This window comes from Lagenorhynchus albirostris, chromosome 15 (genome assembly GCF_949774975.1).
Source record: "Lagenorhynchus albirostris chromosome 15, mLagAlb1.1, whole genome shotgun sequence".
NCBI lineage: Eukaryota > Metazoa > Chordata > Mammalia > Artiodactyla > Delphinidae > Lagenorhynchus > Lagenorhynchus albirostris.
Genome location: NC_083109.1, coordinates 33,212,234 through 33,239,713, shown reverse-complemented (window position 1 = coordinate 33,239,713; position 27,480 = coordinate 33,212,234). Strand labels below are relative to the sequence as shown.

The window sequence follows — 27,480 nt, the reverse complement described above, 5'->3', positions numbered from 1 at the left end:
GGCATGAATTTTGCTTATAACTTCTCATTTTAACACAGCTCAATAGGCTATGTTTAGATAATCTCACTGTATGAGTCCATGTTACACTTAGGTTAGACCTCGGGACAATGAGCAGCAACAGGCCTCCACTGTTAAGAGGAGGCAACCGGCACCAGCCACTTGTCTTCCTCTCCCCTCTCCCTGCATCTTGCATTCTCTTAAACATGACAGTGTAGCAAGAATAGGGCTTTTAAGTCAGATGATCACAAACCAATTATTTTTACAATGTTAAGTGCAAGTGATATATCTGAATGGACTTTATGAATCAGAAAACTTCCACAACAGCAGACGACCGTGGAACACAGACAACCCAAATTGAAGGTCACTTTTTTCCGGCTCTTTTATTCCTTTAACATCTTAACAAAAGAAGATTCCCCAAAGCTTAAAAAAACCTTTGAAAAATATAATTTCATATTATTTACATACAGGTCCCAATATCATACAAACATTGTTATGTTAGAGATACAGTGGGAAGGCATGATGTAACTCACTGCCTCTTGGATGGCTAGGGTAACAGACATATTTTCATTTTCCAACTACCTTTGTCACTTATTATCCTGATGCATAAACTATTAGGCACCTGAGAGGTTGGAAGACTTCTGAACATGAACTTCAGTACCTTCTATTTTGATCTTATTTATTATTTTCAAAATTTACTGCATTTTAAATCTCTTTACAAGTTTAATTCATCCACAACTAAGCTACCTTTATAGTCATTATCCTGAACAATCAAATATTAACCACATGTACTGTTAATGTGTGCACAGATCTAAAAGTCAAACAAACAACTGTGCAGCCAAGTTGTACAGGATGTATATTTAAACCCAGGAAATTCCCTAGTGCTTTGTGAGCAATCTAAATTCTATTAAAGTGACAACTCTTCAGTTTCCATGCTCTAGACTGTTTTTTGTTTTACATATCAAAAAATGACTGACAATAATTGCTACTTATAAATTAATCAAGAAACCTAAGATAAAAAAATTCTAAATTATAGTTTTATTTGTATTTAAAAATACATTGGAAATTCTGCATATGCCCATGATCAAGCTTATTTTCAATGCACATTACTTAAATTTTGATGACATGGTTTGTTCTGACAAGTCCTTTTTCAAGCTGAACACCAAAAAAGGAAACTCCCTTAGATTTCCACTGGCCCTGCCGCCGATGATGTATATTGCTTCCTTGCTAATGATGATGGATGACTTTCATCTGCCTTTTATCACCTGAACAGTTTTCCGACCATAATGATAATAACTGTAAGCTGATGCAGCTGTGGTAAAAGCTGTAAGACACCTTTTATGGAAGGAAAGAAAGAAAATTTAGTCTAAACTCTAAAAAATGCTAACTATAAGAACCATAAAGAATACATTTAAAGGAGTTGTTTCAAAGTAAAAAAGCCTGTGTTGGTATAATTTTTTTTTAACAAGAATTTAAATATACTGCTTTTCTTTAAGACTTCATTTGAATCAGTAATGTCAAACAGAATTAATCTAATCAGTCTGAAAAAAATAATAATAGCAATTGTCATTTTTTACCCAGACATTATTTTAGGTAGTTTTATTTTCACAGCAACCTCATCTTACAGAGGAAACAGTGCCCCAGAGTTTGCTCAGGGCCACAGAACTATGAGTCTGGCTTGGTTCCAACTCTAGAGCCCTTGTGCTCCTCCCACTGTTCCATGCTGCTTAGAGTGTTAGTTTTAGAAGCTATTTCTTACAGATCTTGGGAATTCTAATATCTGAGTCATTTTAAATAAAATTCAGCTTTCTTTACTGATATTTCCTTAAAATTAAGGAGAATTAATCAGATTCTCTTTGAAATGACACGAGTGACACTCAGGGCTTGCTGAGCGCTCGCAGCTAACACGTTCCTTTTTGGTGCACACATGTACTTCTGTTTCCACCAGGTGAGGTGTAGGCTCATCAAGAATCTGTTTGATCTCAAACCTGTTTATGCCAGTTTGATATCCTAAATTCACACATAATGAAACATACAGGTAGGAAGAGTCGCTATTTCTGAGAACTAAGCTGGAGGCTTTGGAAAGGCTTGATATCACAGCGAGTTGCTAAAAATTACTGTCAAAGTAAGTAGACAATGTAATTGTTAAAATACTAGAGAAAATGGTAAAAATCTAGAAAGTTTCTATACTCTGATTGCTTCATAAATGTCTTACATTCTTATATCACTTTAAAAGCAGAACATGAAAATCAGAGAGGTTGTATTATGGATGCAGTTTTTTGCAAGAAAGAAAAAAATCCCACTGATGAGCCTATAATCAAAGAAAAGGCATTGAGCCTTTATCAGAAGACGTAGGACAAATCAGAATGAATGTACGATTATATATTTTAGAAAATAAAATGTCTAGCGTGTGTATCATTTTTAAAGCTTTTTAGCTTAACTGACTTTAGTTAACCAACTATTTTCTGGCTCAGACTGCATCAAGCAATGTTTTAATTATCGAGTTAAAAGTAGAGTAAAAATACAGTGCTTTAGTATCAGTGTGGCATAAAGTATGAATGTGACACATTTTCAAGGCTATACATAACCTTAATAAAATAAACCTCAAACTCCTTTCTCCAAGTTTCTCTCCCACTCTGCCCCCTTCACTAGGCTGGGTGCACTTTCCCCTTATCCACTCTCCTGCACGTCTGACTTTGCTCAGGGTCTGCCCTTCACCAGAATGGCCTCCCCTCAGTCTCTCTCCACCTAGACCTCATGGCTCAAATGCTACTTCTTCCCTGAAGCTTTCCCTCTTCTTCCTACCTGGAAGTATTTTTCTCTACTCCAAAACCCCAACACATTATCTGTACCTCTCATCCCTTCTAATTTGCATGAAACCCCCTATAACTTCTATATTCTACACTTGATAGTAAGCTTCTTAAAAATGGTATCAATCAAAAATATAGCCCACAGCTTTACCCAGTGCTTAATAAACATGATTAAGAACAAAGTAATTCTAGGATTGTCAAAATAAGCCATTTTGTTGACATTCTCAGAGAGTAATTCTAAGTTTAGCTTACCACAGGATCTGAAGATAAATGCTGTCAGCATAATTGAAAACCGGAGCTGCCAAAGAAGCTGCCACCAAGATTAACTGGACTGCTGTGTTAACCTAAAAATAAGAAGTCATAAATGAACAGTGCCAACCCAATCATGTTTCAAGCTCACAAGAGAAAGGCATAACCCATCACAGTGTAACACAACAGACCCTCAGGGATGCTGTAATATCCCTGCCAAAGAAGCTGGCATTCACACAAAAGGCTGAATTTCACTAACAGGCCCATCTGTCTCCACAGCTGCCCTATCTAGTGAGGGGAAGGGCAACTATCAGAAAACACCACTATCTTGAATTTCCATAGCAATAATGTTGCAAAGTTCTCTGCCTTTTTCTCAGTTGCCTATTAAAACAGCCCTGTGAATATGGAAATAATGAAGATACTCTTCACAGGTAAAAAGGTAATGAGTTAAGTGACTTGCCTGCAGTCATAGCAGGTTACAGATCCAAACCCAGAACCCACATTTCTCAGTACTCCATTCAATGCTCCTTTCACTTGCCTACCACCTGTCAAACCTATGAAGTTAGAAAACTGAAATGCACTAATCTCCATGAGAGAGGCTCTAAGTTCGGAAATGAGTAGGTTTCCCTACCCTAAAAGACAGCGTGGTGGAGAAAAGGAAGACAACAAAACCACTGGAGACTTCCTGTACTCATTGAGAGAAGCATTCTGGGGAAGCGGGTGATGTATGAATCCGTGGGTGATGTGTCTAGAGAAGCACCTATGTTCTCTCATCCATTGTGCAGCCAAATTACAAGGATTCGACTCCGTTTTAAAAATAAGTAATAAAAATTGTCTGGAGAACTCCCTGCAAGCCCAAGGAATTAAGGCATTTGTCCCTGGTACCTCTTTAAGCCACCTTCTGTACAGTGCTATACTCCAATTACTGTACTTGATACATATGTAAGTCACAAAAATAAATAGATAAAATAAATAGACAGATAAATAAATAACGCATATTTGTAGGTAAAAATTCACCCCAGGGAGTCTCTGGTTTAAGAGTAATCATCCCTCTGTCCCAAAGATGATCAGCATCCCTAACCTGTTAAACCTCTGTCACAAGGCATGGAGCAAAAGAATAATTACAGCAAACTTACCAAGGCTACTAGTAAAACAAATCTGCCTTCAGAGACATTAATAGTGTCCTCTCTGTGTGCGAAGACTGGCATACAGTTATTATCCTGAAGAGGGCTCAGGAAAACAGATGGACAACTAAGAGTAGGAGTTGTTTATTAGTGAATAAAACTTTCTCATGTCCCTTTCCATGTTAACAATCGATCTTGCAAATGAAAGGACCTTGTTATATGGTGTTTTCACTACAGGGAGGGGTGGGTAGTGAAACCAGAAAGAAATTTTCATACTCCCTTTGTGTCAATATGCAATTACATTGCCACCTTCCCTAAGTGGTGGCCCTAATACCTCATTTGGAGACTTAAATTCTTACACCACCAACACAAAACACAACATATATACTAAAGATCCAGAAAGCCTGGAGGACAAAAGAACTGGGCTAATGACCCCACTCTCTATTCTCTATGGTCAATACATTAAAATGTGTCTCATTTTCAGCTGCTCCAGACTGAGGTTTATAGTCATCAAAATAAAATCCTCAACGGTTTTTAACTTAAAAGGATGTTGTGTGTCTCTTACCTTGCTGATGAAGGTTGGTTTTAACCTAGCAGTGGCATAACAAGGATTGAAATACTTAGAAAGTGTTCTCTGGCAGAGGACAAAAAAAAACAAAGTTTATTCATCATTCAAGTTTAAAATAAATATTTTGTTATTATATGCAACAGTTACTGAGTGTATAACACACGCCTGGCTATATGCTAAATAAACCCTTTATCTGCATCTTCTTTTATTATACTATATAAGCAACATCTACATTCTTCATAAATCACCTACAGTTTATTGAAAATAGATTTTTTAATTTATAGATTTCTCAATTTCTATAAATTTCTAACACAATAACTATCATAAAGTCTGCTTAACTATGTCTTTCTACTAAATAGATTCAACAAATCTCCCTCATCACTGTTTTCTTTATAGGCTAAAAAGAACCAAAATGAATAAAATACTGCCATTTTCACCAGGCTGGGAATCAAAAGATGAGGTTGTTATGTTCATGAGGTGGCTATAAGCTATGCTATGCTTATGTGCTCAAATATTTGTAGAACCAATGAACAAATGTGTGAACAAACCACTCCATGCTCATAAAACTGTGATTTTAAAAACCAGTTCTAGATAATCCATAGTAGAAGCTAAATTAGACAGGGAAGGGTGCTTAGTTATACAAAACACTCCTAAACAGAGTTTGCTGCTAGGGATGGGGCTAGCTGGCCTGAGTTTTATGGACTATCAACTAAAACAATGTTGACTTATAACAAAAACATCCTTTTAAAAACTGATCATTCATATGTTCACTGAACAGCTACCATAATGGGTGATTCAAATAGCAAGATGACAGTTATGTCTGTTTTCTTTAAATTCCTAATAAATGGATTGAATACATAATAGTCATAAATTATTCCCATAAAGTGAAACTCAGTACGCAATAATGATTTTTTTCTTTTGCCTTAAGTTACAGTAATACTAAAAGAACATTTTTTTGAAACAAACTCACCGGTGTTGGAAGAGTTCGATATCTGATATAAAAAACAGCAGCAATCAACATTACATCTCTTGAAATTATCATATAAGTAAGTGGAACTGAAAATCAAATATAAAATAATTTTGATTGGGATTTTGAAAATTATTAAGACATTATACATACAATGAAGCCTTACCATAAACTGGTGTTTCACCTAAGCAAAAATTTTAAAATAAACACTTATTGATGCCTGTTTAGGGTCCCTACAGTGAACCACTGATTTTTATGTTTTTTTAACCTGCCTTCAAAACAAGGTGAAAGACAGACTATGGCTTTTAAAGTCACATTTCAGAATGTTGATCCTCTCACTCCTTTCTGTATTTTTTTTCCTTGCATACGTTTTTAAATTGCAGTTAATCAGTGTCAGCTCTACTCAATCCTATTTCCTTTGTTACTTCCCAGCTTTGTAAATTTAGAAAAAAGATCACCAAGCTCACTATAATTACACGGAATGAGATGGTAAAAAGGTTGGAAAGGATGCCGGGACTCAAGGCATTCTTTTTTTTTTTTTAATAAATTTATTTATTTATTTTTGGCTGTGTCGGGTCTTCATTGCTCACGCGGGCTTTCTCTAGTTGCGGCGAGCGGGGGCTACTCTTTGTTGTGGTGCACAGGCTTCTCATTGCAGTGGTTTCTCTTGTTGTGGAGCACGGGCTCTAGGCACGTGGGCTCAGTATTTGTGGCTCGCTGGCTCTAGAGCACAGGCTCAGTAGTTGTGGCGCATGAGCTTACTTGCTCCGTGGCACGTGGGATCTCCTGGGACCAGGGCTCAAACCCGTGTCCCCTGCATTGGCAGGTGGATTCTTAACCACTGTGCCACCAGGGAAGTCCTAACTCAAGCCCTTCTGACTTTTAAGAACTCTGACTGCTTGCTTCTGCATTCTAGATTATTTTATGAACAGTAAAATTTGCTATGTGTACCACTTGTGGAGAACCAAAATATCTTCATTTTTGCCTGGCCAGTTCCTATCCAGGCAATTGCTATTTTTTCTTCTGCTCATTCATTCAATGAATTCTAGTTAAACATGAATTCAACTTGTTGATAGTTTTCTCATTATTCCTAAGTTCCTACAGGACGGTCCCAGTGCCAGCAGAAGGACATTTTAAGTGGATACCCAAGGAACTCCTGCTCCCTTGTCGAATGAGAATGGGAGGGCAGAGGTCCTGTTTCATTTTACATCCTTCCATGTTGAAGGAAGTTTTAACCATGAATATATGTCATGTTATTAGAAAAAAATATTTATTTAAAAAGGAAAAAATCTTGAGGCTAACACTCATTTCAAATTGTTTCAATTACTAAAATAAAAGAATCATGCACATCCCTTCCATAATACTTTCAAACAGTTCTTTGTGAATTACTTTTAAGGCCATACTTAGGGTCCTCTATTGGTTCAGAAACTTATGAAAAATCTCAGTAATTAATTACAGATTTAAAATTTAAATCTCTGCTGGTTGTGGCTGTGATGTAAGTGTTGATCCTTGGCCTAGTACTCAATGACAAGACGATTCCAAAGAGAAAATGCTTATCCACTCAAGTCATGGCATTTGGAGCACAAAGAAGACTCGACCGTATGAACCAAGTAACAAAACAAGGCAGTCATGATTTTTAGGAGGGTTTTTGTGCCTGTAAACCAAACTTTTCTATAGTAATAATCAGCTGGCAAAATCAAATAACTATCAGATTTTATTTATTTTTAAATCAGATTTTAAAATGCAGCAAACTCATGTGAATTATATACAGTAAACACAACAGTAGAGGAAAATAAACACCTGTTATTGTAGTTCATCACCACAGGGGAAAAAGAATATAATTTAATTCTAAATAAGGTTTCTGCAGAAGAACAGATGAAGCAATTCAATACACTGCAAAGCCTTGGGCTCTAGTTCTATTAACTACTAAAATTACCATTTATTGGGCATCTGGCACCATTTAAGTATTTTATACATATTATGTCATTTAATCTACATATCAACTCCATGATATGGGAACCATCATTACCCCATTTTACAAATATTGAAAACAAGCCTCAGGCAGATTATAAAACCTGGCCAAGGTCACCAGTTAGTCAGTACTACTGCAGAATGCATCTCTGGGCTCAGTTTACCATCTGTTAACAGTCTGGTGGAAGACAGGACTGTTTACAAAATCCAGTGTTCCCCAAACTGACTACTCATCACAGAATCACCTCGTGAAAGCTTCATAAAAGCAAAGGTGAATGCTCCCTGGGGGTTCACAAGCACAGCCAGACTGGGACCAGGCTGCACTGGGTGATCTCTAAAGCCTCTGCCAACTGAGAGCCTGTATACATACATGTTCTTACTGTGATTTGGGGGGCAATTTTGTCCAGTTCCCTGGCTTTTGAATCTTCTAACTGTTCCTGCTTTCTCTCCTGGCCTTCCTTTCCCTTTTCTTCCAGGGCTAAAGCAGCTTTCCTTTGTCTATTAGAGTATGATAGTGTGTTAGGGAGGTGTAAAATGTGTCAGGGAGTGCTCCAAGGTTTTCCTATTTGCTAACTCTGTCTGAAATACAGTTTCTGCAACAAAGAAGTACATCACGGGCAAATTTATTAGTGTTAAAGGGAAATAATAAAATCAAGTCACTTTTACATAGTAGAAGTTTGCATTGAAAATAATAAAGTTAACACACAGCCATAGTCATTTGTTATATATTTTCTATGGCTGTTTTCACACTACAATAGCAGACTTGAGTAGTTACAACAAAGACCACATGGCCCATAAAGTCAGAAACATTTACCATTCTGGCCTTTACAGAAGAAGTCTGCCAACCCTTGTTCTACATGTTAATCTCTAAACCAGGACCTCTGCAATCTCTAAGGAGCAAATGGAGAGCTCTTACCTACAAAATAGAGCTAAAGGTACTGAGAATTCAGGGCCACGCCTGGTCTCTCACTGCCTGTTCACCCTAGAGGGTAGTATACCACCCAACAAATTCCACCAATGCCCAGGGAGCACCCAGTTAAACATTTATGAAGTAAGCAGCCAAGAATCACCAGACATTTTAGCAAAGTCTCCATCATGAAAGAGAGACCAAAACAAACAGAAAAAAAAAAAAGAAGAAGAAAAGAAATAGATACAATACAGGGGTTTAAAACCACCCCCCCACAAACACACATACAAAAACAGATAGAAGATGTCCTGAAATGATGATACTCACCTATGAAGTAAGAAAAAGACATTTTTAAAAATTTATTTATTTATTTATTTTATTTATTTTTTTTTGGTTGTGTTGGGTTGTCACTGCTGTGCATGGGCTTTCTCTAGTTGCAGTGAGCGGGGGCTACTCTTCGTTGCAGTGCACAGGCTTCTCATTGCAGTGTATTCTCTTGTTGTGTAGCATGGGCTCTAGGCACACAGGCTTCAGTAGTTGTGGCACATGGGCTCAGTAGTTGTGGCTTGCAGGCTCTTGAGCGCACGTTCAGTAGTTGTGGCACACGGGCTTAGTTGCGCCGCCGCATGTGGGATCTTCCCCGGCCAGGGCTCGAACCCATGTCCCTTGCATTGGCGGGCAGATTCTTAACCACTGCACCACCAGGGAAGCCCCTTGTTTTGTTTTGAAAGAACATACAGAACAAGAGCTCTTTATTTCCTCTTGGAAATTAAAAATGATAGCAATAAAAATGTCAATCGAGGGACTTCCTTGGCAGTCCAGTGGTTAAGATTGCACGCTTCCACTACAGGGATTGAGGGTTCAATCCCTGGTCAGGGAACTAAGATCCCACATGCCACGTGGCACAGCCAAAAACCAATTTTTTAAATTAAATAAATAAATTAACTAAAATGTCAGTAGAAGGGGTAAATGACAAAGTTGGGGAAATTTCCCAGAAAGAGAACAAAAAGTGTTTCCAGTAAGAAAAGAACCTAGGGAAAAATGTTTAGAACTGATGGATAAGTTTTCAGACTGAAGGGGCCTTCTTAGTACCCAGCACAATGGAAGAAAGATTTACTACAAACTCTAGTAGGATCTAGAACATATAACACTGCAAAATTTCAGACCTATAGGTAAATGAAAAGATCCTCAGGTTCAGCTCCATTAATATCTGAGTAGGTAATAATTCTCCTGCTAAGACAGTTAAAGAAGAACATTAAACAAAAAAATCTTGAAAGTGAAAAGCTTGTAAGATGCTAAGAAAGTATCAGAATGAGAACTCAGGAAAATAAGCCTAGGTACTCAAAGCCACTCAAAGCCACTGTCCCTAACCCTAGGGAAGTAAGCCACAAAGCTGAATAGAGGTTTTGGCCGCCTTAAAGGGTGGGGAAACAGTAGTCAAAGCCCAGAGCCCTCAGGTTGGGCAGTGACAAACCACCTCCTAGCTTTAAGCTGGGATCTGAACAACTATTTCCACAGGGTTGGGAGAGGAGATGGCCCTATGCAAACTAAGCCTTAAAAAAGAATGTCTTATCATCTGGCCATCTAGGTGGTCCCAGACTGTTAGCATGCCTAGATACCTGGCAGAACTGAACAAAAAATCTCCTCTGGAGAGTGATGCCATCATCCTACACATCAAGATATTCCTCCAAATTATTTTTTAAATATTAGTACAGTGTCTAAACAGTCAAAAATAACCAAAGACATAAGATACCATGAGTGAGACTCAATAGAAACAGACACATGAAAGAGACCCTCAAAAGATATTTCAGAATTACCAGTGTTTATAAAACAACTAAAGCTTACTATGTTCAAAGGGATACAAAAATCAAGATTGAAAATTTCAGCAGGGAACTGCAAACTATAAAAGTTGATTTACTAAGTTTGCAGAAGAATGAAATAGAAATTTTATAACTAGAAAATATAATAGAAGACTTAAATGAATTTGGCACAGCTGAAGAGAGAATTAGTGAAATGAAAGAGCAAGCTTCATTAGTAATCATCTAGAATGGAGTGCAGAAAGATAAAATGAGGTATCATGCAGAAAAGAGGCTCAGACACTTAAAGGATACAGTGAAATCTAACACAGGTATACTGCAGTCCCAAAAGAAGGAGAAACACAGACAACAATACTTGAAGATTGTGGCTCAAAATTTTCTAGAACTGATTAAAGATATCAATCCACAGATTAAAAAGCCCAACAAATCACAAGCAGGATAAATAAAAAAGAAAATCACACCAAATATTGTGAAACTACAGAAAACCAAAGAGAAAGAGTAAATCTTAAAAGCAGACAGAGTAAAAGTACCTTTGAAAAAGAAATGGGTTAACAATTTCTTATTACCAACAATGGAAGTGAGTAGACAATTGCATGGTACTTTAAATGTACTGAAAGAAAATTAACTACCAGCCCAGAATTCTATACCCAACAAAAATATCCTTCAAGAATAAAAGCAAAATCAGACAGAGAAAGACAAATACTGCGTGATATCACTTATATGTAGAATCTAAAAAAAAAAAAGAGAGAGATAGAAAGAGGCTGGTAAAAAGACACAAACTTTCAATTTTAAGATGAAACAAAAGATGAATAAGGTCTGAGGATCTAATGTATAACACACTAACTAGTTGGTAACACTGTATTGTATAATTAAAATCTGCTAAGAGAGTAGAATTTAAATGTCCTCACACAAAGAATAAAGGCAACATAAAAATATTTTCAGAGAAACAAAGAAAAGAATGTACCACCAGTAGACCTGTATTAATAGAATTTCTAAAGATATACTTTAGAGAAAAGGAAAATGATTCCAGGTGGAAGGTCTGAAATACACCAAACATAAACCAGAAAAAAGTATGAAGATACATCTAAATGAACACTGACTTAATAAACAATATCATGTGGGTTGAACACATAAATAAAATTAAAGTATGAGAATAACCTAAATTGAGAAAGGAATAAATGGAGTTAAAGTATTCTAAGGCCCTTCCAGTGCCCAGAAGGCATATAGGCATCCCTCGGTATCCATGGGGGGTTGGTCTGAGGATCCACCCTGCTTCCCCCAACATACACCAAAATCCACAAATTCTCAAGTCCCTTATATAAAATGGTGGAGTATTTGCATATAACCAATGCACACCTTCCCATATGCTTTAAGTCATCTCTATATTACTTAATACCTAATACAATGTAAATACCCTCAGTTTCCAGTTTGCAGCAAAGTTTGGTTGGAACTTTCTAGATTTTCTTCCCCCCAATCTGAGGTTGGTTGAATCCGTGGATGGAGAACTCCCAGATACAGAAGGCCAAATGTATAGATTTGTTAACATTAAACTTTGATAAGGTAAAGATGAATTATAATTTTGAGACTAGCTAAATGTTAACAGAGTGTAAAACTTTCCAATTGGTACAGGAAAACAGTGATAATTATAGAATATAGAATATAGACAAAAGTAGAATAGAACATACAGGCCAAATAAAACACAAAATAAAATGGAAGACTGCTACACAAATACTAGTAATCATAGTAAATGGATTAAATGCTCCAGCTGAAAGATAAAATATTTTTAGACTAGATAAAGTAAAGAAAAACCATCTATCTATATGTTATTTTTAAGGAATATCTAAAATATAAAGATGTGGACAAGTTGAAAGTAAAAGATTGGTTTATCATGTAAGCACTGACCAAAAGTAAGCTAGTGTAGCTATAGTAATAGTCAACAAAAGAGACTTCAAGGCAGGGACTTCCCTGGCAGTCCAGTGGTTTAAGACTCCGCCTTTCCACTGCAGGGGCCACAGGTTCAATCCCTGGTCAGGGAACTAAGATCTCAAATGCCAGATGGTGCAGTCAAAAAAAAAAGAGAGAGAGAGAGAGAGACTTCAAGACAAAAATCATTTCTAAAGATATAGAGGGTCACTTCAAAATAAATCATTCAATTCACCAAAAAGACATAACAATTCTACTTTATATGCACTTATTAATAGTATGACTTCAAAAGACATGAAGCAAAAATCAGAGCTAAAAAGAAAAAATAATGGAAAATTGGACACAGCAGGAAACTTTACTCTCTCAGTAACTGACAGAAAAGCAGACCAAATGTAAAAAATAAGTCCGTAAAGAAGGAGATTTAGCCACCAGGATTAAAAACTTGACCAGGGACTTCCCTGGTGGCACAGTAGTTAAGAATCTGCCTGCCAATGCAGGGGACACAGGTTCAATCCCTGGTCCAGGAAGGTCCCACATGCCGTGGAGCAACTAAGCCTGTGCACCACAACTACTGAGCCTGCGCTCTAGAGCCCACGAACAAGCCACAACTACTGAGCCTTCATGCCACAACTACTGAAGCCCACGTGCCTAGAACCCATGCTCTGCAAAAAGAGAAGCTACCGCAATGAGAAACCCATGCACCACAACGAAGAGTAACCCCTGCTCGCCACAACTAGAGAAAGGCTGCGTGCAGCAATGAAGACCCAACACAGCCCAAGATAAAGAAATAATTTACTTAAAAAAAAAAAAATTGACCAAATGGACATATGTAGAACATCATACCCAATGACTGCAGAATACATATTCATTTGAAAAACGCATAAAATGTTTATAAAATTTGACTGTATACTGGGCTGAAGGGCTAAAATCACAGAGCATGTTCTCTGAACACAAGGTAATTATGCTTGAAATCAATAACAAAAAGATACCTAGAAAATCCCACAAATTAATAAATAAATTTTTATTAACACCATAGGCCAAAGAAATATCATAATGGAAACAGATTACTTTGAACTCGATAATGACAAGAACACTAATACCAACATATGAGATACAGTGAAAGGGATACTTAGAGGAAATATATAGCCTTAAATGCAAACTTTAAAAAAGAAAAGCTGAGGGAATTCCCTGGTGGTCCAGTGGTTACAACTTCGTGCTTCCACTGCAGGGGGCACAGGTTCAATCCCTGGTTGAAGAACTAAGATCCCACAACGGCACAGCCAAAAAAACAAACAAAAAAAGGAACGAGTTAAACATTCATCTACAGCTGTGTTGTTCAATACAATAGCCATGAGCAACATGTAAAGATAAAGCACTTGAAATGTGGCTAGTCTGAAGTGAGAGGTGCTGTAAGTGCAAACAGCACACTGGCTTTTGAAGACAGAGTATGAAAAAACAATCTCATTAATGATTTTTTATTGATTATATAATGAAATGACAATATTTTCCATCTAGTGGGTTAAATAAAATGTTATTAAAATGGGGGGTGGCCTGGCACAGGCAGCAGTGCATGCACAGAGCACTCAGTCTCCACTGTAGCAGAAGTGCAAGCACACACACACACACACTTCACCTGTTTCTTCTCACTTTGAACATAACTACTAGAAAAATTTAAATTAGGTCTATGGTTCCCATTATATTTCTACTAGACAGGACTGATCTATAGAATTTAGAAAAAGAACAGCAGAAAAAAACCAAAGGAGGAGACAGAAACAAAAGAGCAAGATTTAATGAAGTAGTAAACATATCAGAGAAGTTTGGCAAAGTTCAAAGTTGGTTCTTTGAAAAGATTCATAAAACAGACAAACCTCTGGCAAGACAAGTCAAAGAAAAAAAGGGACAAATAACTAATAATTAGGATGAAAAGGGGGACATCGCTACATAGTCTACAGACATCAAAACGTTAATGTGGATACTATAAATAGCTTATGGTAAATTTTTTTAAAATGTAGCTGAAATGGACAAGTCCCTAGAAAAACATCACAACTCACAAAACAGACAAAAGATGAACCAGAAAAACTGAATCACCCTGTAACCATTTTTTTAAAAAATGAATCAACTATTTTAAAACTTTTTCCCAAAGAAAACTCCAGGCTTCAATGGCTTCAACAAGTTCTACCAACATTCCAAGAAGGAATAATTGCAATCTCACACAAACATCTCCCAAGAATGGGGTGGGGTGTGTGTGCACTCCCTAAATTCATTTTATGAGATTATTATAAACTTGATATTAAAACCTAACAAAGGTAGGGGACTTCCTTGGTGGTCCAGTGGCTAAGACTCCACGCTCCCAATGCAGGGGGCCTGGGTTCGATCCCTAGTCAGGGAACTAGATCCCACATGCTGCAACTAAGAATTCACATGACACAACTAAAGATGCCGCATGCTGCAACTAAGACCCAGCGCAGCCAAATAAATAAATATTAAAAAAAAAACCTAACAAGGGTATTTGTAGAAAAGAATTCCAGGCCAATCTTCTGAATCTAGATGTGAAATCTTCAACAAAATATCAGTAAACCAAATAGCAATATCTTCATAATATATCATGACCAAGTTAGATTTGTAACAGGAATGTCATCAGGTTCATTTAACTTAGAAAATCAATAACGTAATTCACCACACATTAAGCTTAAAGGGAAAAAATATGACTATCATAATACATGAAGAAAAAAATTTTCATAAAATTCCATATCCGATGTAAAAAAATTTCTGCACAAACTGCCAGTGGAAGTGAACTTCTTTAACCTGAAAAAGGGGTATCTATAAAACCCTACAGGAAATGTCATATTTAATACTGAAAGACTGAAAGCTTTCCTTCTTAGACTGGAAATAAGACACAGATACCACTCCTATTCAACATTGCACTGTGCACTATTGTGAGGCAAATTTTTAAAAAGGTAAAAGGACTGGAGAAGAAGAAACACACTGTCATTAATTATAGATAATACATAATCAAGGATACAGAAAATCCAAGAGAATATACATTTATATTATTAGCATAAGAGTTCAGCAAGTTTTGCTAGACACAAAAACCACTGTCAGAGATGGAACTGATTTCATCCTATCAACATCAGCTACTACAAAATGAAATATTAAAAAAGCTACCATTTACAAAAACATCAAGAACTATCAGTCACCTAGGAATAAATCTAATAAAAAAGTTTTATTACCTCTCTAGAGAAAACTGTAACATTTTGACATTTTAACAGACCTAAATAGAGTAAATACAAGATGTATGTGGATTGGAAGACAATATTGTAAAAATACCAATTCTTCCAAATAAATCTGTAAATTCAGTGCAACTCCAATAAAATCCCAACAGGTTTTTCTGGGGAACTTGAAAGCTGATTCTAAAATTCACACACAAATGAAAACAGGTAAGAATATCAAAGTGGAAGAATGTGCTCTATCATGTATCAAGACTTTTGGGGGACTTGCCTGGTGGCGCAGTGGTTAAGAATCCGCCTGCCAATGCAGGGGACACGGGTTCGAGCCCTCATCTGGGAAGATCCCACATGCAGCTGAGCAACTAAGCCCGTGCGCCACAACTACTGAGCCTGCGCTCCAGAACCCATGAGCCAAAACTAATGAGCCCACGTGCCACAACTACTGAAGCCCGTGCATCTAGAGCCCGTGCTCTGCAACGAGAAGCCTGCGCACAACGAAGAGTAGCCTCCGCTCACCGCAACTAGAGAAAGCCCACGCACAGCAACAAAGACCCAACGCAGCCAAAAATAAATAAATAAATAATAAAATAAATTAAAAAAAAAAAAGACTTTTGGCAAAGTAATAATAATTAGGGATGGTACTGGTGCAAAGATAGACAAATCAATGGGGAATAAACTAGACAACCCAGAAATAACCCATGTATATATGAACATGGCAGTGAGTCTGGAAAGTATAGAATTTTCAATAAAAAGTGCTGGGATAATTGGGTGTCCCAAGAAGCAGTTAGAAAATTAACTTTTAAGAGAGAGAATTTTTTAAACCATCAACTAGGAATTATGCAAAGAAATCTTAAAAGCTTTCTAATACAAAACATAATCACACGTAAAGGAAAAGATATCAGAATGGCATGAGACTTCTCAACAGCAAGATGGAATCTGGAAATCTATAATCAGGGTCTTGAAAATTCTGAGTGAAAATAACCTGCAATTGAAAATTATGCCCCAATCAAGTATGGAGGGTAGAACAAATACATTTTAGATGTCTGTAGAATAAAGACATTGTACACCTCTAAAAACCTTGCTGCCAGGCTGCATCCTAGCTAGGAAACAACTGGAGATTCTACTCCACAAAAAGGAGGACCCTAACAAGGAAGCCATGGGAGCCTGGAAAAACAAACCCAACACAGAAGAGAGACAATGGAAGTTCCCAGAATGATAATTAAGGGAAGTTGCAGTTCCAAAAGCGACCTACATCAATTGTATCAACAATATCCATAATACCAAAACCTGGAAACAATTTCTGTGTTCACCACGGAAATACCTGGGCTGGCCAACCTTTGTAAAACAACACAACAAAATACAAAATAACTCTGAGAAGCATGAAAATACACACACACACAAATTTTAATTGTGAATGTTAACAGAATGCTCCTTAGGATCTTTTCTCCTACAAATTATCTATATTACTTATAGCATACCCCTGCCCCTTCAATACCCCCAACCATTCACACACCATAATTCTGACTTTCAAAGAAGCACATGAACAGTAGTCTAATTCATTTTTAAATCTGGTATGTGGATTTAAAAGCCTAAAGGTAGGGACCTCCCTGGTGGCGCAGTGGTTAAGAATCCGCTTGCCGGGGCTTCCCTGGTGGCGCAGTGGTTGAGAGTCCGCCTGCCGATGCAGGGGACACGGGTTCGTGCCCCGGTCCGGGAAGATCCCACATGCCGTGGAGCAACTAAGCCCATGTGCCACAACTACTGAGCCTGCGCTCTAGAGAAGCCACCGCAATGAGAAGCCCCCACACCGCAACGAAGAGTAGTAGCCCCCGCTCGCCGCAACTAGAGAAAGCCCGCGCACAGCAACAAAGACCCAACGCAGCCAAAAATAAAAATAAATAAATAAATGTATTAAAAAAAAAAGAAAAGCCTAAAGGTAGAGGAGAAAAAGAATCTCTAGATTGGGAGACTATACTAGACTGAAACACCAGTAAACTTCTTCCTATCAAATGTCAGTAATAACATGGTATTGAAGGACCTGGTACCAGCTTCTTTGTTCTCAGATTCTAACTCTTGGAAATAAACAGTTTAATCTGAACCAAAGGATTAAAAACTGAGAAACACAGCGGAAGTAGAAAATGAACAACCAAAAAGCACATACAAAATACAAAAGATCATAAAATTTTGTTACAAAGAGTATTCAGGGGCTTCCCTGGTGGTGCAGTGGTTGAGAATCCGCCTGCCAATGCAGGGGACACGGGTTCGAGCCCTGGTCGGGAAGATCCCACGTGCCACGGAGCAACTAAGCCCATGCACCACAACTACTGAGCCTGCACTCTATAGCCCACGAGCCACAACTACTGAAGGCCGTGCACCTAGAGCCCGTGCTCCCCAACAAGAGAAGCCACTGAAATGATAAGCCTGCACACCGCAACAAAGAGTAGCCCCAGCTCACCACAACTAGAGAAAGCCCACGCACAGCAACAAAGACCCAACACAGCCAAAAATAATTAATTAAAAAAAAGAGTAGACAATGTACAAACTATGTGTATAATTTAAAATTGCGTAATACCATCTAAGTAATAATAATAACAATGTGAAATTTTATAGACATCTTTAGGATTTCAGAGCTCTCACTTATTAAATTGTACTTAATAAATAATAAGACTTAGGAAAATTTTAAATTGCTTTCAAAAGCTAGGCACAAAGAAAATAATAGTTTCAAAAGATTCTAGGATAATATGAATTAGCTCAATTTTTTTGAAATATTTGTTTAATTTTAAACAATTTTACTAAGAAAACAATGCATTCTATAGTATATACAAGGTCATAAATTCTAAAGTAAAACAAATAGCTTGGAAAGCAAAACAGTTCAATAGTTTAAATTTAGGGAAACACTTTAAAGTTGAAAACATATTTTTGGAACAAAAATTATTTGTCTCTCAATCAAGAGAAATCCTAAGCTGATAAATGTGATTCTTCCCTGTACTATTTAAAAGTACGCATGACGCGTTCTTACCTGGAATAAGATCTGCATAGGTCAAGCTAACATATAAGATGCTGATAAGTATTTTATCAGCAAGTGGATCAAGAGCACTTCCCAAAGCTGATTTTTGATTGGCCCAGTTTCGAGCAATAAATCCATCCAACTGAAAATAGAAGTTTTTTTTTTTTTTAATAAATGTCATAATAGGTACAGAGTAGATATCTTGAAGGTTAAGAGATACCAGAATAACCGCTATACTTGCATAAAATGTAGATAAAACCTCTTCTGTCTCTTACCCCCAAACCTTCTGTTTTACTGGTATACACTTAGCTTTTAAATTACCAACTGGTCAGAAAATGATTTCACTTTTCTACAGAAAAAAGTTTTCACTTTTCTTTCTCAAGGCCTTCAGCTATTTTGCAATGTTTTCACAATGCCCCTTTGTGGGACGAACCCAGACACAAATTTAGAGATGTAAAGAACCCAAATAAAACTCAAAGAAAGCAGGACTGACAGAGCTTGGACTAGGCACCCCACCCCAACCCACCCCTCCCATCCCCCACCCCTTGAGCCCTGAGCTATTTCACTACAGCCAAAATAGCTGCTTTTACTTGCAAGGACTACCGTTTAACTGCGAGATTTTCTAACTTCCATTCCTACCTACTTTTCTATAATATGACCCAACTCCCTATGTTTTAGCTGTTATTATTTTTATTTTATTCTATTTTAACTGTTATTATCAATATTTTTTATCTAGTGCCACTGTTAATTCCATGTCTGACTGTATTGCATGACCTGTATTTGAATACAAAACTCAGTCCTCTGTACCTGGCCTACTTAAAATTTTTGATATGAAAATTACTTATTCACTACTCTTGGAAACAAATTATATTTTAAAGCAGAGGTCATACTTGGGTTACCAGGGGGCCAAAGAGGCCTGCAGGCTGGTTTTGTTTGACCTGCCCAGTGATTTTTTAAATATAAATTAGTTGCCAATATTTAAATATTCAAAGTCTTAACTCAAAAAAATCCAGATCTCCAGGCTCACTTGAGAAATGGGAAGATCTGGCCACCCTGGGGCCACAAAATTGACTGAAACCAAGTACTGCCTATTTTCATTAAACGAGGCAGATATTTTCTGGTTTTCCAAGTCCCTACCCCGGCTTTTACTCATTTTATTTAACTTCAAACTTCAACAAATATTTGAATTTTCCAGTCCTAGTTCCAAGGAAAAAGATCAAATTAATCTAGACGTAATTTAACATGGTACATTTTAAAGGATAAATAAGTCCTCCATATCTCAAGTATTCCAATGACTTAGAGCAGTCGTACAGGACAATGGTTAAGAACTTACTCTTCGTAGCAGAGCATAAGTGGTTCAAGCACTGGCTCTCCCACTCACTTAACTGTGTGACTCTGGGCAAGTTATTTGGCCTAAGCCTCAGTTTCCTCATCTGTAAACCAGAGATAGTGCTACCTACCTCGCAGGGTGGGTTGTCTCAGTACATAATGTGATTAATACTTGTTTAGCACTCAGCGCTTAGTAAATCCTCAAAAAAAGCAGTTACTAGCTATTACTACCTCAACTGAAAAAATCTATTTTCTTAAGTATACTATAGGTAACACTAACAGAAAGTGCCTAGAACTGGGAGTTGGGGCCTTGGAAGATTCAGGTGTCAGTTCAGTTTCTGATCTCGGGGAACTTAACCTCCCATTTTATCACCATCATCACCCTCTTGTCCTCATTGTTCCTCTACTCACACTGGATTCCAAGGTCATCAACATCATCTCTTCTTTGTAAACCTCTATAACTCCCTACTCCACTCTCCCTCAACCCTGCTTAAATACAACTACCATGTACTATAGGCCTGCACCCAAGCAGCTGAACACTGATCAAGAAAAACACATAAATGGGCTGATTGATCTCACTTTTTCATGACCACAAATCTCCTGTGGGCACTCAATACTGCCTGGCAAACCCACACCTGCTTACTGTGTTTACCTTCCCTATTCATAGTCTGCTCATCCTTCCCAAAGCCTCTCTCTCTAGCTCATGACCATGTCTATATTTGCTCAAAAAACAGAAACAGAGTGTCAGCCCTCCCTTGTATTCCCACCTCCAAGTCCACCACCTACTAGTGTCCATGCACATTCTCTCTGCGGTCCCTGATCCCAAGTCCTCTTACCTTCTGAGTTTTCCCCACCTCCCCTGCATCATCAATCTCTCTCTTCCTACCCAGTCATTCAATTAATTAGTTAATTAACAACAAAAATTTCCCCAGTATGTATCTCTTTATAAACTACCCTTCCTTGACTATCTCTCTATCCCCCTATGAAGCAAAACTTCCCCAATGTGACATCTATTGTCATCACCACCTCATTTATGCTCGCCAACCCATTTTGACTGCCCCACCCTCTAGAGACTGTACCCATAAAAGTCACCAATGAATTCTACATTCTTAGCTTACTTGACCCCAACACAATTAAAGCACTTTCTTCACTTAACATCTGGGACACCTTATTGCCCAATTTTCTTTCTTTCTCACCAGCTATTCCTTCTCAGTGTCCTTTTTTGGCTCCTTCTCCATTGCTCCATTATTGTTCTTTTCTCTGACCTCTTCTCTTCTTTTACCACAGCCTAGATGATTTCATCCAGACTTGACCATCTATATGATGATAACTCTTAAATCTATCTCTAACCATGATTTCCTCCAACTCCAAACTACTGTATTCAACTACCCAATGTTACCTCTATCTGAACAGGCATAACAACTCTTTCCCACAAACCCTGTCCTACCCTGAGTGTTGACCATCACAGAAAATGTAAACCTCCATGCATCTGCTTGTTGAAAAGGAAAAAAGTAACAGCCTAGCACTCCTATTTAATTCCTTTCTCTCACCCCACATATCCAATCCATTAACATATCAACTCTATCTTCAAAACATATTTCCCAACCCTCTTCCCTAGATTACTATAAGCCTCATAACCAGCCTCTCTGCTTCTATTCTTGCATTCCTGTAATCCATTTCCCACATACAACATTCCCCTACTTAAACCCTCCATGAGTCCAGCCATCTCCCCAGCAGCCATTCTAGAGGCATCAAAACCTACATGAAGTAAACGTAATATGATGCCAGTTAACTCAGGTTTCTGTACACATTGTCTTACATATTTAGAAAAGTGTAAATGAGACCTCTCCCATTCGATGAATATTGCAATCTCATGTGGCAACTAAAAAAACCTACAAACCAAAAAAGAGCAAATCCAGTAACTGAAAAAGATCTTGCCTATTATGAAAAAAAAATTCCATTATCAATATAATGGCCTTTGACAGACTTGGAGACTATATTAATAAATGGAGGGCTTCAGGCTTCACAGATAAAAGCAGGGACAAAAGAAGAGATTGTGAGAATGAGAAGTTGTGACAAACAGGAGCTAAACTCGGGAAAAAGAGGCGGTAACCACTTCAAGAAACTGTATTTGATGCATATTTAGAAATGCCATATAACAGTGCAAATGTCCTCATTATTTATCCTGCAGAATTTTCAGCTAACTCTGTATTGCTCAACAATGCTACTGGGCAGGTGTAATTTTGTTTCTATGAACCTCAAAGGGAACAGCTGATGTTACAAAGAAAGATGCTATGTGACTTTTATTAACAGAAAATTAGTTTCTCTCTATTCTCACTGAATACTGAGCAAAGCTTTTCAAACATACATCAGTTTAAAGACGCACCAAATTATTATTGCCTGTCTGGGTACTCACTTGGATCTCAGACCAACCTTGTACAAGAATATACAATTTATATACATAATGTCTATTTCTACATGCTTTTGTCCTGATTTAAAATCTTTCCTCTACCTTTCCCCCACTTCCTTCAATTGTGTTTTTGCAGGACATATAGTTTTACAAGCCATTTCAAATCCTTTATGCAACAGGGTGGGTGATAAATACAAATAATGTCACACATGATGATGACTGGCCAGTCCACAAAAGCCTATATAACACATAGTGTGGCTTTCTGTTAGAAAATTATTTTCCAAGTTCTAATTGGAGATAACCTGAATAAATCTTTCCCTCCCTATAAACTGACACAGTGGTGTCAAGGTGCTCTTTTCTCCTTGGTCCATTTGCTGGGAGAGTGGAAGAAGGAAGGATGTCTAATGCCCACCTAGGGCAGGGTCTTCTGGAAGGTGGTCAGAGGGGTGTAGAGAAGGAATCAAGGACCAAATCTGTGGGGTGCCTATGGCCTCCTGCCAGCATAAACCTGAGCAGAGATCCGGCCTCTGCAAGCTCCCTGGTCACAACAACTGGCCCACTGTTTCCCTCTCCACCAGTAAAACCAACTGTTGTTGCAGATCAGATATTTCTCTCTACTATATAAGTAAAAAAAAAGTCTCACAGCTTCTCTCCTTTATTTCTATCCCTAAAGCAAGTACTTGGCCCTCTGAGACTTTCTAAGGTTTTTTCTTCTATGAAGAAGTTAAAAACCAAGAGTAAAGAGCTCCCTCTCCCATGCCTCCCTACAACCTCCACTTCCTTCCTTAGATCATATAAAGAATAACAGAGTCCCATATAGATGTTAAAGACAAGCCTTTACACAAAGCACTAGGTGAAATTCATCTTGAGGATTTCCTTCCAAAGAAAAGCAGACTGAGTCTGTGCTATTTCAGTGTAGTAGAGACCCTGGGATTTAGAAGGGGAGCAAAACAGGGGGAGTGCCGGTACAACTTACCAAATCAGTTAGCCCAGCTAAAGCAAAAACTCCTAGTGCAATATTAAAATCTTCTTCAATAATCAAATAGCCCAAAACTGGGGCCAAGCCAATTCTCGTCATTGACAACATATTTGGGATTGTCCATGGGTTTTCATACTGAAACATAAAGACAACAAAATTTAAATACTATAAATTCATACTTTAAATAACTATATACATTGGAAAAATACACTCCATCAACTTAAAGGTTAGAAGCTACATAAACCTTAAAATTAGTACTTTCAGTTTTAAAATCCATTCCGTTATTTTTACACACATCTAAAACTGTTAAGAATGCAGATGAAGATATGTCATATACCAAAACACAGACTAAAATGTTGGTTGTATATAGAGTAGGTTTTCTCACTAAAGAGAGAAGGAATAAACATGTATTATCTATCATATAAGTCAAGCCTTTAATGTATTACTTCACCATCAGAATTCAAAACTAAAAACATACTGCTTTTAAAAGTGAAAATTCAACAACACTGTAAATCAACTATATCCAATAAAATTTTTTTTAAAAAAGAATTACTTTCCCATTATACAAAATTAAAAAAAAGATCTTCATGCAGCTCTATTTACAATAGCCCGGAGATGGAAACAACCTAAGTGTCCATCATCGGATGAATGGATAAAGAAGATGTGGCACATATATACAATGGAATATTACTCAGCCATAAAAAGAGACGAAATTGAGCTATTTGTAATGAGGTGGATAGACCTAGAGTCTGTCATACAGAGTGAAGTAAGTCAGAAAGAGAGAGACAAATACCGTATGCTAACACATATATATGGAATTTAAAAAAAAAAGTCATGAAAAACCTAGGGGTGAAACAGGAATAAAGACACAGACTTACTAGAGAATGGACTTGAGGTTATGGGGAGGGGGAAGGGTAAACGGTGACAAAGCGATAAAGAGGCATGGACATATATACACTACCAAACGTAAGGTAAATAGCTAGTGGGAAGCAGCCGCATAGCACAGGGAGATCAGCTCGGTGCTTTGTGACCGCCTGGAGGGGTGGGATAGGGAGGGTGGGAGGGAGGGAGACGCAAGCGGGAACAGATATGGGAATATATGTATGTATATAACTGATTCATTTTGTTGTGAAGCTGAAGCTAACATACCATTGTAAAGCAATTATACTCCAATAAAGATGTTAAAAAAAAAAAAAAAAAAAAGATCTTCAGGAAGATCTTATACCTCAAGTAGACAAACGGTCTAGAAAGTGTCAGAAAAAAGCCGAATTATCAACCATGGGCATTTTGGCTAAAAAACATTTATTGCAAAATAACCTCTCCTCACTCCTCTACACATACCCATCAAAAGAATGCTAAATGCCATACACAGTGTTGGAGATACGAATGAAGAGGAATAAAACATTTAATTCCATAAGCTCATCACTAAACTGGAGAACTGCTAGAAGAAAATGGAACAAGGAAAAGGTATTGAGATACTTAGGAAATAAAGAGATTTTGTAAATTTGTTCAAAATAGCCACAGAAATGTTAAGATCCCCAACCAGAAGCTGAGGGCTTTCACAGCTCCCCTGTGGGGGCTTTATGATTCCTTGAAACTTCATTTGGAGCCAAGGTGTTTGAAGTTGGCACCAACAAAAGGGCACCTCAGCAGCTGCTCTGAAAACCATTCCTTCCTGGCCAAAGTCTGTTTCATGAGAGGGTATTTCAACTTTAAAAAGCCTCAGCCTAGTGGAACTAAGATACACTGCACAGAACAGGGTACAGAAATAATACAGAGAAAAATGTCATTCCCTAAAGGCCGGATTTTTTTTCTCCACTGAGTCAAGACTGCCAGCTCTACCCCATGGGACTATCTCCTCACAAGATAACCCTACTTAACCTCTTTATCAATCAGTAACCTATTTGCCTGAACCTTAATTTTGACATTTCCACTTCTAAATACCTCTTTTAAAATACCTTCAGCCATTCTGTAAGAAAAGCCAGTTCTCTAAAGATACTAAGTTTGTGTTTATAAACAGAACCCAGCAAGAAATGTTCACCTCAGTTTGAAGGAATAATGAAATAATTGGGGCCCAGTGGCAGAATACTGTCATTAAAGATACAGAAAAATTCAAATTCTGCAGGAAACAATCACCAAACAAGCAGCACTCCAAACCTCTACTCAAGGACCTTCTGTTGAACTAATCCACATTATATTAATTAAATGGAATCATTCTTGGAACATATTCCAAATTCAAGTTCAAAGGTCCAAGTGTTTCAGAGTCCAGAGGAAAAAAAAAGTCTGTTGACCATACTGCGATACAGAGTAAGTCAAATACTGATCCAGCATTACAGTGCCTCATTGAGGGGGGTGAGGAGGTACAGTTCATGATTGAGAGAAAGGAAAAACAAAGCAAAAGGTCAGAATACAGAGGCCCAAAATTAAACTCAGAGAGGCCCATGGGGAAAAATTAAAGACACAGTTGTAAACAGCCAGAGCATTTCATTTGGTGAATTAATAAACCAGACTGAATGTTCTTAGAACAATGAAAGGGATTCCTTTTAGGTCCACATATTTCAGTTAAAATAAAATACCTCAATTTATAATCATTAAATTTGTAAACGTTTCTAAGTTAAAATTAAGAGAGCTAATCTCAGATTACCCAACCAGATAACCTGTGGCATACTCGACCAACTACTGCCGTTCTTGGAAGGACTTCAGCCAGGATATGGCAACCTCAAAGCATCCAGCATTCATTCAAACCCCAACATGCTCTAGCTATTAATGTGGCTGAGACTCCTGCCAGGATGTGGCCACCCCAACCCATGCTGTATAACTGATGAAAGCAGCACAGGGGCCCACTGAAGACATAACAATTGAAGATGTAATAATTGCATGAGTCTTGCTACATGACATCAAAAGCTCTCCCACACTCATGCTCTCATGTCTTCTGTTTGGTCAGTATTTCAACAGGTAAGCAGACAAATATTTTCCTCCGTTACCTCAGGAAGAGAGGTTTAATCTTTTCCTATAATTAAAGGTTAAAGGATCTTTTAATTACGATTTAAATTACTTAGCTATCCTTCATCCTACAATATGTAAAGTCACCAAAGGTCAAATGATAGTTAACCAAACCTGCACAAGCAAACAGAAAGGCCTGTATATCATTCTGAAGACGCCCAGAGACTTGCCCTAAACATTGGGGATTCGCTTCAAAAAATTTAAAATGGGCTTTTAATAAGACAGGTGAAGGGTATTTTTACCAATGCAATATCCAGAGGCGCGTCCAGCTACCGGTGCGGATAGACGGGAAGGAGAGGGCTCTAACTTGACCACCGAGACAGGAGGACGCGGCTGGTACCCCTGACACTCACCCCGACCGAATGATCTGCCCATAACTTCTCTTCGGGGAACGCTTTAAAAGTTCTGAAACGGAAGCATCGGACCTCACCGGCCACGGCACGTTATTTGCGTTCGGGACCGAGCGCCGCCGCAGCAGTCGACCCCGACCCAGAGTCGCCCCTCCGCCTTCTCCTCGGTACGTACCAGGCTGGCGGCGCTCGCCGGGCCCCACCGGCCGCCCCGGGCCTCGGTGGCGGCGTCCTCTTGCACTGCGGGCCCGGGGGCTGCCTTCCCCGCGCCCGAGCAGTGGGCCCGCGGGCTGGCCCCAGGCAGCCGCAGGCCGAGCGCAGCCGGGCGCAGCCACCAGCGCTCCGCCAGGCACCCCAGGCAGCATGGCACTGGCGGCAGCAAGGCCCCGCGGGCGCGCCCCTTGCCCGGCCGCGCTCCCGGGGCCCACACGGCTACGCGCAAGGCACCCCACGAGGTGCGCGCCACCCGCGAGGCCAGCATGGCCCTGCGGGCGAGCCGCGGGGACGCAGGCGGCGAGAGCTCAGCAGCCCGGGGCACCGGCGAGTAGCTTCCCCATCGAAGCCCAGCAATATCGGAGAACCTCGACAGCCTCCATACTGGTTCTCAAGCCTCAGCACGTTCGGTTATACCAGTGGCCTGGGCCGCCAAGAACGGACGCCGTCGCGACGCTTTTGCGACACCGTCGCTGCTGGCCTTCCCAGCGCCGGCGGCGACGGCGCAGGTGGCGGGAGTCACGTGCCGTTAGGCCCAGTGGGCTGCCGGGTAGCGGTCCGGCACGGCGCCGCAGTCCGCCCACAGGCGGGCTCCGGGCTCCGTGGGGAGGCGAGGAGAGGAACGCGCA

The 27,480-nt window shown here is 38.8% G+C and overlaps 1 protein-coding gene across 3 annotated transcripts; it reads right to left on the bottom strand.

The window, feature by feature from the left end:
- Positions 1-361: 361 nt before the first annotated feature.
- Positions 362-27,480, bottom strand: CRLS1 (cardiolipin synthase 1). Of its 3 annotated transcripts, none has more exons than XM_060123680.1 (7): positions 26,814-27,480; positions 23,283-23,420; positions 18,580-18,709; positions 5,719-5,804; positions 4,746-4,814; positions 3,060-3,151; positions 362-1,332 (listed from the first exon to the last, which is right to left on the bottom strand). In XM_060123680.1, the coding sequence occupies exons 1-7, from the start codon at positions 27,117-27,119 to the stop codon at positions 1,245-1,247; spliced, it is 909 nt and encodes a 302-aa protein (XP_059979663.1). In that variant the 5' UTR covers positions 27,120-27,480; the 3' UTR covers positions 362-1,244. The 3 variants fall into 3 exon arrangements, with proteins under 3 accessions (XP_059979663.1, XP_059979664.1, XP_059979665.1); XM_060123681.1 differs by lacking the exon at positions 26,814-27,480 and adding an exon at positions 26,642-26,798; XM_060123682.1 differs by lacking the exon at positions 26,814-27,480 and adding an exon at positions 26,531-26,782.

Coding starts and splice junctions, on each gene's coding strand:
- CRLS1 (XM_060123680.1), bottom strand. CDS start 27,119: ATGCTGGCCTCGCGGGTGGCGCGCACCTCGTGGGGTGCCTTGCGCGTA. Junction 4,815..5,718: donor ATCGAACTCTTCCAACACCG/GTGAGTTTGTTT, acceptor GTCCTCTGCCAG/AGAACACTTTCTAAGTATTT. Junction 1,333..3,059: donor ATTTATCTTCAGATCCTGTG/GTAAGCTAAACT, acceptor CTTCCATAAAAG/GTGTCTTACAGCTTTTACCA.